The following is a 15,835-nucleotide window of genomic DNA, read 5'->3' as shown; positions in this document are numbered from 1 at the left end:
CGCACTTTCTAAGCTGGAAGAGCCCCTGTGCAGGGTGGGTAGGGAGACGTGCAGCCTCAGAGCAGTGCCAGCTCCCTCCAGGGCACTAGGGTCCTTGAGGAGCGGCACCTCCTCAAGGACAGCTGGCGCTGTCGGCCAGCGAGTCACAGGTGACCATCCTTGGCTCAGGGAGCTGTTGCCTGTCCATTTATTTGACTGAATTAGCCTGAACCCGCCAAACCCTTGTTTGGCCATGCATGTGTTTTCCTTGGTCACTTGTTCCCTTGAATTTCACGTTTGTGGCAGTTAAAAAGCATTGTCAGTATCAGAACATAATGATATGGTTGTTTGTGACAGTGCTGGCATCTGACGTCCAGACCTGGCAGTCATTAGTTTATCAACTGTGATGGCCTTTGAGCCTGGGGTTTGGTCCATTCAAGAGGTGGCCAGAGGCTGCCCCGCCCGGTCCCCCACGTGGTGTTTACGTCAGGGTCCTTGGCAGGGCGCCCAGCAGAGGGTGGTGGTGGCTAGCAGGTGACATCATGTTCTAGACCAGGGTGCATGATGCGGGTGGGTGGGGTTTGTTCCATAGCTAAGGTGGAGACGAGACAGCAGGGCATCTGAAGGGGACTTTGCACGAGAGAAAGTGGCCTGGCCAATCCAGAACCCAGAGTCATAGAATTGAGCAGCTAGAATAAGCATTAGTAACCCTGGGGTTAAGCTTTGATCATCAGCTTCTTGAACAAATATGAGTATACCTACAGGTGCTTTTTAAGGTGTAAAAAGCTACACAAGTACAGGGCTGTCGTCCTAAGTAAGTGCTCCCTACCTTTATAGGCAAGGAATGGGGCACAGAGAGCTGACGCGACTTCCCTGACCCTCGCCCAGCCTGTGGGGGTCAGGACTGGGGCTCCCAACGCCCAGGAGCGGGCGGGCAGCAGGCAGGCCCACTCTGGTGGGCTCAGCCTGTGCGTGGCCCCGGTAGGTCACACGGTTGCACTGGCCTACGTATCTGACACACATCGGGGGACTTTGAGACGGGGTGGGGAAGGGCGCTTGGTAGCAGGTTTGTGACCCCTCCAAAGCCAAACCCTTCGTGAGCAAGTCTCTGTCACGACCTTCACAGTCAGGAACTTGGCCCTGACACTCTTGCGATCTGCTGACAATCAACAGGGTAAAGTCTGCTTGCCTCACTGAACCACTGACGCCCACGTCCCCTGGTTAGCACTCCCACAGCCACTGAGGTCAGTGCCTTATCTGAGATGAGGACTCTGGACGGTCCACGGTCTTACAGCTGTCACCGCACCCACTGCTGCACCTGACACCCTGCCTAGCATAGCACTTAGCACCACACCTGACACCATCCCTAGGACCACGCCAGACCGAGCACCTGGCATCCACCTCGCATCACACCTAACACTGCATCTGATACCACCCCTAGAACTACAGCTAACACCCCCCAGCACCACATTTGACATCCCAGGGAGCACAGCACCTAGCATCACACCTGATACCAGCCCTACCACTGCACCTGACATTGCATCTGACACCACACCTGTCAAGGTGTTCGCTTTTGAAGGAGTCTGACCTGTCTGAACTTAACTCAGCAGGTGTGTTGAGCACTTACTATGTGCAAAGCACCGGACCCGCTTCCTTAGACGTTACAGAGAAGGGATGTGTTTGCAGCTTTGAAGAGCTCCCTCTAACTGGGGAGAAGAGGACTGGCGGCGGGCGGGAAAGCCCGTTGGGGCTGTGAGAAGCCTGGGAGGTGTATGGGGGAGCAGAGGAGCTAATGGCTTTTGAAAGCAGACCTTCATGTACTACAGTTAAATGCTTTTAGTTATCTAAAATTAAATGTAAGAATTCTGGTTTCACTTCACCCAGAATGTTATACTTATTTGTACTTGAAATCTATCGTGTTTTGGTATAAGTCATTTCAGCAACAAGTTGATGGCCTTAAACCCATTCATGGGAGGTGGGTGGCCTGCCTACACCTCCGTTGACGGGCCAGGGCTGCTCGCCTCTATGGCACGGAGGCCGCGAAGCTCCACGTGCAGGGGGCATGTGGGACCGCACAGGCGTCCTCTTCTTGAAGTTTTCTCTTCATTTGGGAAAGGGCCCACTGACCGGTCACTTCAGCCTCGTGGTCACCTGTCCCTGCAGCGGGTCTGCAGACACTTGGTTCTGACAGCAGGGAAGCCGCTGCCGGGGAGAGAACCGGAACTGGCAGCAGGTAGACATACGGGTAAACAAAGCCTCAAGTTCAGATGTGTGCAAATGAGGGCTGCGATTATCAGAAGGGGAACCCTCTCCAGATAGTGGCAGAGCCACAGGTTGAAGATGACGCGGGTCAGTGTGTGGAGAGGGGATGAGCGCCCCAGGCAGCAGGAGTGGGGGAGGTGCAGGCTACTACCGAACGAAGGTGGAAGCCAGTTCAGGTGTGGGGAGGGGAGGGGTGGAAGAGGCATCTTGGAGAAGATGCTGGAGGGAGAGAAGCTCTGCCTCTGAAGGGCGGTGAAACCTACAAGCCAGAAAAAATGACCTTCACTTTCACAGCTTAAATCAACTTTTTTTTGAGGTCTGACTTACATGAAAATTTACCGGTTTTAAGCTGCGGTGCGAGGGTTTTGCAAAGTGTATGCCACCAGGAACTTTCTGTCACCCACGTGTGCAAACTGATCGGATCTGGTGGAAGGGGGCTTGCTGTTTGTTGGGGTGGGCTCCTTGGGCGGGCCCTCATCTGAGTGCAGGTACCCACACCTGCCCAGAGCGTGCGGGGGAGGGCCTGCCGGAGCTGCAGGGAAGCGTGCGCAGCGGGGGTGAATTACGGGCCTGGAGGAAGCTGCATTCCTGGCATATTCTTTCCCAGTGTTTCCCAGCTCTCTGCAATACTGGTAGGAACCAGTTTTTTCTGACCGCCTCCAGCTTGAGCAGAATTTCAGTCTGTGTCGCTGTCCTCAGCCAATTGAAAATCACCTGGAGTTTTATCCCAAGCACAAAAGAAGGTCAGAGAGAGGAGGCCCGATGACTGCGATTTCCCTCCCCACCCCACTGCCACCCAGGGGCCTTGCCTGCGCCCTCCGGGTGTCAGCCCTGGAAATCCTTTGATTTTATTGTTTGCTGGCTTTGGCAAGGGTAAGCCAGCCTGAGAGACGCTGTTTATGTAAGGGTTGCTCTGTCTTACTTAACCTGATCAGTATCTCTGCCTGGTGACCACGCTGTCAGTCCTGCCTGCCTGAACCTCTCCCCAGGAGGCTGTAGTTGGCATTCCAGGTGCTTGGAACATCAGTGTGGTAACTACTCCTACCTCTGTGGCTGCCACTACTGTTCTTGTTATTCAAAGCTGATTTTTCTAAAGAGAGGTGAACTTGTGTTTTTTGCTATGCCTTTTGGCTCTGGGTCTGTCAGCAGCTGGTGCCCATCAGGGTGAGGGGTCGGCGTGCAGCCAGGGGACCCTCTCCATCCAAGGTCTTGTCGTTGGGCGACTGCCGCTGCATTTCTACACATGTGTTCATGCGTTCTGTGGGGAAGAAGACAGTGTTTAAGGCTTGAAGAAAGTTGGGATCCTGTGTGCTGCTCTCCAGAGGCTACTTGGTTTCAGGGTCATGCCCTGTCCTTCAGCCCCCCTGCAGCCCCAGGGTAAATGTCCAGAGCAGGACTTGGCGTGGACACACGTAAGGGTGGGGACGCCAGTGCTAGAGCCCGCTGGGGGCAAAGCAGAAACTAGATGAGGTTTTACAAGGCAGGAACGGTGTGCTGTTGGTTCTTGCCGTGCAGGGCTGGGCTGACTCCTGCCGCATCCCCTACCCTATCAACGGGGCTCCTTTCAGTCCAGGCCCTCGGTTACTGGAGGTATGGGTGGGGGTCAGGGAGAGCCCTGGGCCAGAGCTGCTCCCAGAATGCGTGGAGCTTGCATGGCCTGCTGTACGAGCTCACAGAGTCAGAAATGTTTGGGGGTGTCCAGCGTGTCTGCTCCTTAGGCCTGTGTAAGGAACCAGGTGGGTGCCGAGCTTGGGGCAGCCTTGCCTTGCCCAAGGCTGCTGATCCTGAGGCATCCTCTCCTTTCTCTCCCAAGAGTAAGTCGGTTGCTTTCTCTGGTGGGCATACTGCTTTTACCCCTGTTAGAGGACTCAGAGGGAGAGAATGGTCTTGGGGTTCCAAGCCCTGGGTGTAGAATGCCCCTGGTTGTCAGGTCACGTGATGCAAGGTGCTCTGCAGTCGGTGTTATGGCCTTTGCCAAAAGAGAACCCCAGAGCTCCCTTCTACCATCAGCTGACATGCTGAAAATTAACCAGAAAGGTAAAAACAGTAAAACCTTGAATAGTGAGATATGTTAAAACATTTAAAAATTGTTATTGAGGTAGAATTTGCATGTAAAAATTGTACAATTCTGGTTTTTAGTATATTCACCGTGTTGTACTATCATCCCTAATAGTTTGATTTTTTTAAATTAATCTTTTTGAATATAAAAGGACTGTGTTCTTATTGTAGAATGATATAAACATTCTGGAAAGCTCCCCTCAGAAACACTTGTAGTGAGAGGCCGGGCTGCCTTGTGTGATGCTCCAGGCCTGTGCGCATCCCAGGGGTTTGTGACTGGCAGCAGCATGCAGCCATCTCTCGGACCGTCCAAGTCAGTACGTCTACATGTCATAAAGAGCCTGCCTGAAAAAGCCAGAAGACCTTCAGGCTTCAGGACCAGTCTCAGGGTTTCTGCCCAGACATAGATAGACCCATTCGATACCTGCCCAAGCTCCCAGACGAGCCCATCTGGACAACATCTTGGTAGCACTTAACTGGGAGGGCGAACAAAAGTCTAGTGAAGTTTCTCCTCTCCAGATTTTTCAAGAAGTCTAACCAGAGTTTATTGACAGAAGAATCTTAGAAACTGGAAAATGCATGGCAGAGAAGAAAGACAATGTTTTCATGTTTCTAAACTCTCTGAGTTTTAATATATATTTTTTGGCAATGGAATTTTATTAAGTCTTAGTTTCTCTGACCTCTAAAATTTTATTTTAAGCTTCACGTCTTTGTATGAGATAAACTATTATAGTTCACAATGTCTATGCAGATTATAAATTGAATCAGGGAATTCCCTGGCACTCCAGTGGTTAGGACTCCGAACTTCCACTGCAGGGGGCACAGTTTCGATCCCTGGTCTGGAAACTAAGATCCCACAAGCCCCACAACATGGCCAAAAAAAAAGAAAAGAAAAAATTGAATCAAATACAAAATAGCCAAAAATAATAGGAAGAGGAGTTAGTTCACATTAGCACAAAGGAAGTTGAAACCAGTAGTAATACTAGTTACTACCAGTAATGCCAACTGCCTACCAGATTGTGTGCTAAATGCCTTTAGTCTTTACAAAAAAAAACCTATGAAGAATATATAGATCTTTTTTGTCCTCATCTTACGGATGAAAGAACTGAGCACAGAAATTTAGGTTATTTGCCAAGATCTCAGAGCTCAGATTTTTTTTTTTTTTTAATAAGTCAATGATTTTTAGTAAATTTATATAGTTGTACAATCATCACCATAATCCAGATCTAAAACATTTCCATCATCCAAAAAATATTTTCTGGGCCCATTTATAGTCAGTCCTCACTATAACCCCAAGCCATGGGGAATCACTGATTTTTTTTTTTTTTAAAGAATGTGTTGGGGGTAGGAGTTTATTAATTAATTTATTTTTGCTGTGTTAGGTCTTCATTTCTGTGCGAGGGCTTTTTCTAGTTGTGGCAAGCGGGGGCCACTCTTCATCGCGGTGCGCGGCAGAGCTCAGATTTAAGGTTCTGCCTCCGACTGCACACCCTGAGCCCTTAGTGACAAGACTATTTCTGTAGGGGTCGGTGAGGACGCTTCAGGCTTCACAGGTCCAAGCTCCGGGCTGCCTCTTACATAAAGGCCTTGATTCTGTTTGGGATTTTTTTGTTTTTGTTTTTAATATTTATTTGGTTGCGCCGGGTCTTAGTTGCGGCAGGTGGGCTCCTTAGTTGCGGCTCGCCGGCTCCTCAGCCACGGCGCACGGGCTCCTTAGTTGCGGCATGCAAACTCTTAGTTGCAGCATGCGTGTTGGGATCTAGTTCCCCGACCAGGGCTCAAACCTGGGCCCCCTGCGTTGGGGGTGCAGAGTCGTAGCCACTGTGCCACCAGGGAAGTCCCCCTGATTCTGTTTTATGTCCGGCGAGAAAGCACAAGCAAGCAGGCCTGGGCTTCAAAAGCTGTGCCACGCCTCTGGGGTCTGGAAAGAGGATCTAAATGCACTCAGTTCCCCTGAGGAGGCCCAGTTGGGGTTTGAGGACCTGGGGCAGCTGCAGCCCTAGAGGCAGGAGGGCCACGAGCATTGGTCTTCCGGATGACTAGGCAGGGAACAGATGGGGCAGGAAGGCCTCTGTTCACCTGCCTCCTGGGCTGCCTGCCATGGAAGCAGTTGGCACTCACAAGCCGGGCAGAGCTGCTCGGCCTTGGGCCTTGGGGGTTTTGATGGGAGGGCATCTGCGTCGTAGGGTTGGGGTGAGGAGGCGCATCTGAGGGAATGTTGGTAGCAGGGGCCCAGCCTCTGAGAGAGCCACCCTCTGGGGGCAGAAGCAGGCTGTCCAGAGTAGGAAGAAGTTGACCCAACCAGGCTACTGGTAGATGGGCATAATCAAGGCTTACCTGCCGAGAACAGTTCTCTTTTTGGCTAAAAATGAGTCCTAGGCCTTAGGGGAGCAACGGAGTGACATGTGTGTTCCTTCTTTGTCTTCAGTCATGGGACATTTTTTTCCGAAACACCAACGCCGGAGCGCCCCCGGGCACCGCCTACCAGAGCCCGCTCCCCCTGAGCCTGGGCTCCCTGTCAGCTGTGGCCAGAGCGCAGCCCCTGGTGGAGGTTCAGCCCAACGTGGACAAGCTGGTGGAGGATCACCTGGCAGTGCAGTCTCTCATCAGGGCCTACCAGGTAAGGTGGCAGCGGCCAGCCATCCGTGACAGAGTGCCCCGCTGACCCCATGAAGGTTGTCGCTTAACTTTCACCCCCACCAAACACTAGGCGCTCTCTCTCCCTGCTCTGGACTGGAGGGAGGCAAAAATGACATATGACAAGAGAAAAGGAGCCCAGGCGGTCTCACCCTGTTTGAGCAGATCCTCTGCCACCTTTAGCACCTGCCCTTATTTCTTCCCATAGCTTGGCAAGAATGATTTGTGAGCAGGGAAACGCGGTCAGTGCCCGGGTGTCAGGGGAAGTGCCGATGCCCAGGAGGGAGCAGTGACCAGGAGGGGTGTGCTGCTCCCCTTCTCAGTTGCTAGGGCCCAAATGCAATAAGACAAAATGAACCTGTAGGGTTTGGGGACAGAAGCAGAGCCCATGGAAGCAGGGAGAGGCAGGTGAGGGGCAGCTGAGCCTGCAGAGGGGCCACCTCTCCAGGAGCATTCCAGTCAGTGGTCAGCCCTGTTGGAGGAGGCTCATGCAGAACCAAGGGCTTCCATGGCCTTTCTCAGAGCCCAGAAGCCCCTTCCAGGATATCCGCGTGGTGTGGAGAAGAGCCCAGAATTCAGACCTTACCACCTGGTCTGTGAGTAGTTCTCAGGAGGAAAGGAGGAGAAATCGGGCCCGGGGAGGCCCTTCTGGGAGCTCCCAGGACATGGGCTCCCCTGCTGCCTCTTCTGGCATTGCTGCAATGTAGCAGGGGTGTCACACCACAGAGTTCTGTCTCCGATGTTCTCTTTCCTGGAAATGGCCATGTGGACCGTTCCCCTCCGCCCGCGGGGCCAGTTGCCACAGGTGTCAGGACAGGTAGCACAGGGTGGGTCTGTCCTGTTGGAGCCTGGCAAGTCAGGCTCTCTCCCCAGGGCAAATGACGAGACGCACGCCATTCACAGTGGGCGTTTCTGTAGAAGGAGGCACAGTTGGTGTGTGCTGACCACTGCCTGACTTATTCAGCCTCAGTCATTTCTGTTGGTCTTTAAGTGACTTCTCAGCAACTGCTCCCCTTCCCAAATTGTTAGCAAGAAACAGTGGATAAAGTATCCAAGACTTAAAGAAACAAAATTGGAAGGGATTTTACGTGTCTTTTTGCTTTTAAATGGTTCAGATCAGGCACTGAGGTCCCTGTTGTAGCTGTCTGCTGTTGTGCCCCCTGTGCCCTGACCCACGCAGCAGGGCCACACCCACCCCTTCCTTAGGGACTTTGTGTTCTAAGCTGAGTGGTCTTCGCACTGGAGCTAAAGTCCCCAGCATATCCCATTTCTGTTTATCCAGGAAAACTGTGAAGGATCCCGAGAAGTGGGTCCTTTTAGACTGCCAGGTTTATCAAAACCTGAGGAGCTTATCCCCTTTTTGTAAAAGTGCATTTATGCACAATAGTGCTTTAAAACAAACTATTGTAAGTCTTTTTACTAACTGACTTTGTTGTTTGGGTTCATTGGCACTCTCAGGGAAAGGTTTGACCAAGTGCAACTTTTACCCCTCGCCACAGCCCACAGGACCTGCTTAATGACTGCTTGTATTATTGCTTCCAGGTCAGGGGTCACCACATTGCAAAACTTGATCCTCTCGGAATTAGTTGTGTAAATTTTGATGATGCTCCAGTAACTGTTTCTTCAAACGTGGGTGAGAATTAATCTGTAAACACTAATTTTAATGTAATTTTACTTTTTTTTTTTTTTTTTACCCCTTCCCTCTTTTTTTTCTCCTGTCCTTTTGTGTGTGTCCTTCCCTCTCCATCGCTGGCCCATTCGTAGATACGAGGGCACCATGTAGCACAGCTGGACCCCCTGGGAATTTTGGATGCTGATCTGGACTCCTCCGTGCCCGCTGATATTATCTCATCCACAGACAAACTTGGTGAGGGTCTGAGAGCGGCCAGCGCTGCGTGGCTCCTCTCTCTGTGTCCCAGCCTGTGGCAGCCAGGACGTCCACAGGCGGAAGGGAAAGACTCTTAAGTTTCCTTCGTTCTGATCACTTGACATTTATCAGTCATGTAGCCTTAGTGTGTTTTGGGCAAGTTATTTTTATCTCAGCTTTTCAGCCAGATCGTATGAGCTCAATTATCTAAGTCTCAAAATTGGAAAGTAAAATTTGGGGGCAGAAAAGGTTTGTGGCACAGAGAAAAAGATGACCCACCCAGGCAGGCGGGTCAGAAGATATTCCAGAGACCAGCTCGTCTGGCTTCGGTTTCCAGATCTCAGGGCAGTGCTGCCCCAGACGGGGCACTGCTCAGGGCCGTTGTCACACACTGTCTGCTCTGAAGCACGGTGTGGCCTGCCTTTGACAGGGCGAATTCCAGAGCAGGTGGTGCAGTTTGGGTGTCTCGATTCTCAAATGCCGGTGATCATACTGAGGAAACTTTGGAAGGCGTCCCCGCGGGCGCTTGTAGTCCCGCTCACCGTACCCTCTCTGTCTTGAGCAGAGGGGCGTGGCTGGGCTCACACCTGCGGTTGCTTTCTCAAGTTAACCTGCTCTAAGTCACCGTGCTGCTAACCTGTGCTGCAGAAATGACGACGTGACTAATTTTTAAATGGCCAGGTTGTTTTCGAGAAACACTGTGCATGCTAATAAAACTGATGATTACCTACCTGCCTAACGCTGCTCTTTGGGAGGGGACGAAATTTGCCTCCTGAATAACAGTCACTAACGCTTTGTGGTGCCCGAATGCCCTTAGAGGCGTGTCCGAGTTGTGACGTGAGAGGTCAGGCACTAGTCAGGTAAGGCTGGATTTCAAACAGTGTTGGCCCTGGGATTGCTGTTAGAGGTTCGTCTCTGTTCCGTCTTCATTTCAGAAACACTCCTAGGTAATGCAGGGTTTCCTCTACTTTGTACCTGCACTTTTGGAAGAAAGATTAGAGAAGCCCTCCTGAATATGATTAAATAGGGCCAGTTCAGATTGTCGGCAGGACGTGAGCTTAATCCTGCTACTTTATTGAGTGGTGACAACTGTGCACCCCAGAAGTGAGCTTCTCTTTGCAGTGTCCCCGAGGACACTTGGAGCTCCTTTCCTCTTCCTCACCACTTAGTCCCCGCAGCACCCAGTCCCGACCCAACCTGTGCTCACCAGTGCTGAAGCCCCCTCGGCACCGTGAGTCCCCTCCAGGTCCAGGGCAGAGCACCCCCTCTACGTGAGAGGCCTGCGAGCCCCAGGGCACCAGCTGCCTGATGAGAGCTCAAGGCCCTGTGCCCTGGAGCTGTCTCTCCAGAAAAGGATGACTGCAGAGCCAGCCCGGCACAGGCCACAGAGCCTGGTGTTCCCATGCACAGTCAAGCATTTAAACAAGAAAGGCACAGGGGAGGTGGGGTCTCCTTCTCCCATCCGAAACTGCATCTCCCCTGTTCCTTGTGCCATCCCTGGTTGCTAGTTTCTTGGTATCAAAACGGACCTTTTTCGGTGGTTCCCAGCTCATTAGTACTGCCTGGGGAGCCTGGAGCTCTTCTCTGTCCCACGCAAGACTGGTCAGGGTGGGATGGCGCCCGCCGCAGCCCACAGGCACAGGTGGGGCTTTCTTGGAAGCGCCCCCCAGGCCATCCCAGCCCAGGAGTCTGTGAAGGGTGGGAGCCCCCAGGCCTGTTGATGCTGCCTGGCTCCTCAGTTCACAGCTCTCATCAGGGGCAGGGGCAGAGGCAGGACCTCTGTCCTTCTTCCTAGTTCTTTCTTGGCCATCTCGGCCTTGCCTTACGTTCTACTCTGGAATAGTGCCCCGAGTGTGCCCCTGTGAGGTTCTGCGTCAGCATGGCGAGGGTTATAAGCCAGGACACACAGAGGTGGCCCAGAACTTCCTGAGCTCATTTGAGGAAGACTGGGCATCCTCCAGCTGGGAGCCCTTCAGAAACAGCAGGAGAAAGTTGGGCAGCAGCCCCCTCCTGTGCAGGAGAAAAGGTCACTGCATCCCGAGAATTCAAAATAGTGTGACATAAAAGTCATGATCAATGGGGTTAGTGTAGGAAAGTTAGTCTTAAATTATCTCATCCTTGATGTATGTAGGTCTTTATGAAAACAACTGGTCCAACGTGACCGCTCTGTTCAGGGACACTGGACAGTCCCTAGAGCACTTTCCTGCCCACCATCTTATCCGAACCTCAGGGCCTGGGTTCGAGCCAGCTTCCTATGTGGAAGCCCGGCTCTGCCAGGACTAGCTGTGTGCCTCTGTCTCTGTCTCCTCGTCTGTTAGGTTGTTTCAGAATTAAATAAACTCCTGAGAATAGTGCCTGGAGCTTACTAAGCTCCATGAAGGTGTGAGCCACTGTGATTGTTAATAATCTTTTGAGATAAGTAGCTCCTGGTCTCTCTGGTAAAGATATATATTTAGAAACCAAGAAATGGAGCAAATTACCCAGAGTGGGTCCCACAGGAGTTGGTAGTAGTAAGGACTGGGCTGCACCCTGAGTGACGAGGAGACAGGGTAGCTCCTGGGCAGGGACCTGCCAAAGCGGGGGGTCGGCGTGGCCCACGTGTTGGTCTGGGGTAAGTGAGTGACTGCAGTGGTGTCCTGTGTTGCACAGAAGCCTTCCCCAAGCCTGCGTCCCACTCGTAACACCTCTGAGCTGCCCTTCCTTTCTCCCGGTGGATGCGGCACGATTTCTCCATCCTCTTGTGGGGAAACTGAGGCCCAGGCGGTGATCACCCCTCAGGTATTTGAGCATTGTGCTGTTGCTGGAGCAGCACGAGGGCCAGAGGAACAGCTGCGAGCCTTGGGTGAAGTCAGGAAGCCGTTCCCAAGGGCAGCGCTAGCCAGTGCAGGTCTGCAGGGTGAGCGGGGCTGATGTCCCCTCAAAATTTTTTTAATAAGGTGGAAAATATGAAAAGTTTCCACTGAGTTCTTGCCCTTTTCTGACCAATTCTGAGAAGGTTGGGAAGCGCTGGCCTAGGTTGCCTATGCTAACATCCTAGAAACACTCATGGCCCCTGCAGTCACTGGTAGAGAGTGTTAACAGGTAGACAGCTGACTTGGCCGACATGCTCCAGCTGCTGGATGGTCCTAGCATGTCAGGGTCACCGTGAGACACGTGCACGCAGAACATACTGTGAATGCAACAGAAATATCATTGAGATGGTGGGGTTATCGATTATTTTGATTAAAATTTAACAACGTTAGAACAGTTTCTCAGTTAGGTGTGGGTTATGGTCTAGAATTGTGCGCTGACTGCTTAGGAAAGGGGGGCCTTTTCCCAGGATGTGTTATGTTAGGAGCCAGCTTCCAGGTGTCCCCCAGAAGAGCATCTTGATTTATGTCGCATCGGGTGGAGGAGAGTTGAGCTCCAGCCTGAGATGCCTGGGCACATATTCCACATTCCTCCCTAGGGAGAGGTGGGAAGTCTCCAGATGGGATCAGATTTTCTAGCGAGGCCTCTCCTGGTTGGCCCTAAAGAAGGGTCAGCATGCAGCTTTTGACAGCGAGTCCCTTGGGGTCGGGGTTGTTGCCACCTTAAGTAGAAACAAATCAACTCCAGACAGCCTATGCGCTCTTCCCCCTCCAGGCTGCAGTCCTGCGCTGGCATGCAGTCCTTGCTTCGCTGGGGTGAGGACGGGGCGTGGGGCAGTCTTGTTTCTGGCCTCAGCAGAGCTGCCCTTGGCTGGGTGGGGACATGGTGAAAGTTCTCATTAGCTCTTGCCCTCCATTTCCTCTCCTCTTCCAAGGGCAGCATTTGAGTTAGATTCCAGCTTAAAAGTGCCATCGTCTGTGGTTTCTGTATAAATTCTATAGTATAAACTATTCGCAGTGACAAAATGATTGAAATTTACTTAAATGTGAGACTTAAACATAATTAAAGGAGAACTCAAAACAAATTCTGTAAATAGAGAGGAAGGCGTGAAACTTCTATTTACCATTAGTGTTTGCAAATTGTCAGTCTTAGGAAATGAGCTTGAGTTAAATAGTTAAAAGGGCAATTCAAAAGTCCAAATGATGGCAACATTTTAGCTACTTCATGTCCAGCAGCAGGACATGAAGTCTCCCCACCCTTCTGACCTTCCAGAGCGTTCTTTCTGGTTGAGTTTTGCCCCCTTGATGGCTGGGAAGAATGAGCTAAAAATAGAGTTGAATTTTAATCTGCTTTCATAATTTCAGAACAATGGAGGGCAGTTTACTTAGCATTTATTGGCAGCTGTGTGCAGTGTGTGGTGCCACCAGACCACTGAGTGAAGAGTTGGGATCACGTTCCCCAAGTGACTCAGGAGGGCAGGCCAAGCTAAGGTCATTGTGGGTACCTCCCCCTGCAGGGGTGTCCTCCGTCCTGGATGCCCAGGAACTGGCAGACCAAGGCACATCCCTGCTTCTTGCCACCTATGCTTCACTTAGGAACAACACGGCCAAATCTCAGCCGTTCTCTGTCTCTCCAGCAGAGCATCTTGTGCTCATCAAGAAGTAATTTTTAAAAATGTTTTAAAGTGCTCAGGTGCTGGGAATCCCTTGCGCTTTCTGTAAATGACAACCAGAATATCTATTCTCTTTCCATTCTCCTTCGGTTTGTGTCTTTTCTTTGTATTTTATTTTAAAAATATCCAAAAAGTGCAGATAAGAATAAAAGCATCCACGTATCCAGTACCCGCGGTGAACAAATGTAAACATTTTACCATATTGCCTTTAGATTTTTTTTTAGTTTTATTTCATTATTTTTTGGCTGCGTTGGGTCTTTGTTGCTGCGTGCAGGCTACTCTTCATTGCGGTGCGCGGGCTTCTCATTGCGGTGGCTTCTCGTTGCAGAGCACAGGCTCTAGGTGCGCGGGCTTCAGTAGTTGTGGCACATGGGCTCATTAGTTGTGGCTCACGGGCTCTAGAACGCAGGCTCAGTATCGTGGCGCACGGGCTTAGTTGCTCCGCGGCATGTGGGATCTTCCCGGGCCAGGGCTCGAACCCGTGTCCCGTGCATTGGCAGGCAGATTCTTAACCACTGCGCCACCAGGGAAGTCCCTAGATTTTTTTTAACAGATGCACGTTTGCAGTTCCCTTTGAGGCCGGCGGCGGGTGGGGAGGTGGCAGGGGAGGTGGCAGGGGAGGTGGGGAGATAGTCCCACAGGCAACTCTTATGGCTCCTTGGCATGGTCGTATGTCTTGATTATGAGGATTGAAGGAAAAAAATGAAGAGTCTTCATCCTTGCCTTAAGCAAAGCATCCATGCTTTTGTGTAGGACCTGGACGTTCCATTGTCTTGAGAGCCACTGGCTCTGAGGTCTTTGGTAGGTGCTGCCGTCCTCGAGGGCAAGGAGGAGAGCTTTACCCACTCAGAGCAGGCATCTCCGTCCTCTCTGAGTCAGAGCTCTTGCCATCAGCGTCCAAGGATGCATTGGCTGGCCTTCCTCTCTACTCCCAGGGCAGGGAGCAGCCACAGTGCCAGTGACTATGCTCTGACCCCTCAGTCATCAGGCCCACCCTCCCAGGGAACCAGCGTCAGGAGGCATTTTGTGTGTCCAGATCAACATCTTGATTTTCACTAGCGCCAGGCAAGCTTCCAGGTGTGGGGCAGGAGTGTGTGCAGCTGTGCACGTGTGTGGCTCTCAGACTGTCCTCAGCAGCTGAGTTCCTCCATCCTGGTTCTACCTTCTTGAGAGGGGAGACCAAGGACCTACCTTCTACTCTTTAGAATCCAGCAGGAGCTTGAGGTTTTGGGTCTAGTCTGCTGCCTAGTGCTCCAGTTCTGAGGAATGGGACACAAAAATTAGGCTTTTTCATTTTCTTTTCCCCAGTTTTTTCATCCCAAAGCAGTCTGGACTGGGTGGATTTGACTTCCCAGGAGAGCTCTGTGTCGGCCACTTGTTCAGGATGGGGAAATGAGGAGGCCTCAGCTGCCACCACACGGTGGCTTCTCGGTCTCAGGGAGCGGCCTTTCCCTCCTTCAGATTCACCTTATTCCAGCTGTTCATGAACCGTTTCCATGTTTATCAGACCACATATCCCCCCTCCCTTGTTCTCCTTCAGTGTCTATGTCTGTGTGACAGTGTTTGTGCTACCTGTTTCTGCGGTAATGGTATAGGGTTTTGGGTGTTTGGGGTTTTTTTAAACTAACTCGCCTGTCTTTTTCCCTCTGCACTCACCCATGCTATCCCACTCTGCCTCTCAGATCTTGCAGTTTTCAAGGAACGACTTCGAATGCTAACAGTAGGAGGTATGAAAATAACGAGCCTTTCACTTTTCTGGAGCTGAGGACTTCATTTGAGCAGGATGTGCAGCTTTCCCCAGCATGCAATTTGGGGAAAGTTGACACAACTCTGTCGAGTGTTTTGAAGTTTGTTAATTGTCTTGAGATATGTTTTTCCTGTCATATAGCTGTTATCCAACAGGTAGAGCTACTTACCATGTCATATTAGCTTCTGTCCATTTGTGTTCTGAAGAGCATTTTCACCTCCACGTGTCCACCATCGCTTCGCTGGGCTTCCGTCTTTAGCGTAGGCTGTCTCTAGCTCCTGCTGTAGCCAGCGGGGACCTGAGGCCACACTACATTCTGCATGTTGGCACGTCGTTTCCTCCACATCCTGCACTGTGCCTCTGACTGGACTCTGGATTCTTTCAGATTCTGCTTCCTGGGCATTTTTTCCCTTTTGATCTTCCCATGTTTGAAGGACAACTAAAGTACTGATAAAACGTTACTTAATGAAGTAAGGAGTCCTTAATGACCCTTGGTTCTGGGCAGAGCACCTTTGAAGAATCCAGAGTGGGGTGCCGGGGGTCATCTGCCTGCTGTCACTCACCACAGTGGCCAGTCTTCCTTCCATGCCAGGTGTCACTCAGAAGTTCTCTTTTCCTCCATCTTATCATGTCTGTGAGACTCTAGTTTTGATTAAACTTTTCATTTTGAAATAATTGTATGCAGTTATGAAAAATAACAGAGACATTCTCATATGCCTTTCAGCCAGTTCCCTCAGTGGTACCATCTTGTAAACCATAGTAC

General features: G+C 51.3%; 1 protein-coding gene across 5 annotated transcripts in view; it reads left to right on the top strand.

The window, feature by feature from the left end:
- Positions 1-15,835, top strand: part of OGDH (oxoglutarate dehydrogenase) — a 76,932-nt gene that overhangs the window by 21,664 nt on the left and 39,433 nt on the right. For 3 of the 5 annotated variants that reach the window (XM_067745769.1, XM_067745770.1, XM_067745771.1), the window contains 3 exons: positions 6,728-6,919; positions 8,701-8,803; positions 15,008-15,052. In XM_067745769.1, the coding sequence (XP_067601870.1) occupies positions 6,728-6,919; positions 8,701-8,803; positions 15,008-15,052 (340 nt within the window). Of the gene's footprint in view, positions 1-6,727; positions 6,920-8,478; positions 8,570-8,700; positions 8,804-15,007; positions 15,053-15,835 lie in introns of all 5 variants that reach the window. The other 2 variants (XM_067745772.1, XM_067745773.1) reach the window with 2 other exon arrangements.

The sequence above is a fragment of the Pseudorca crassidens genome, chromosome 8 (genome assembly GCF_039906515.1).
Source record: "Pseudorca crassidens isolate mPseCra1 chromosome 8, mPseCra1.hap1, whole genome shotgun sequence".
NCBI classification, from domain to species: Eukaryota; Metazoa; Chordata; class Mammalia; order Artiodactyla; family Delphinidae; genus Pseudorca; species Pseudorca crassidens.
Note: the sequence above shows the minus strand (reverse complement) of the source record. Positions and strands in the feature narration are given on the sequence as shown.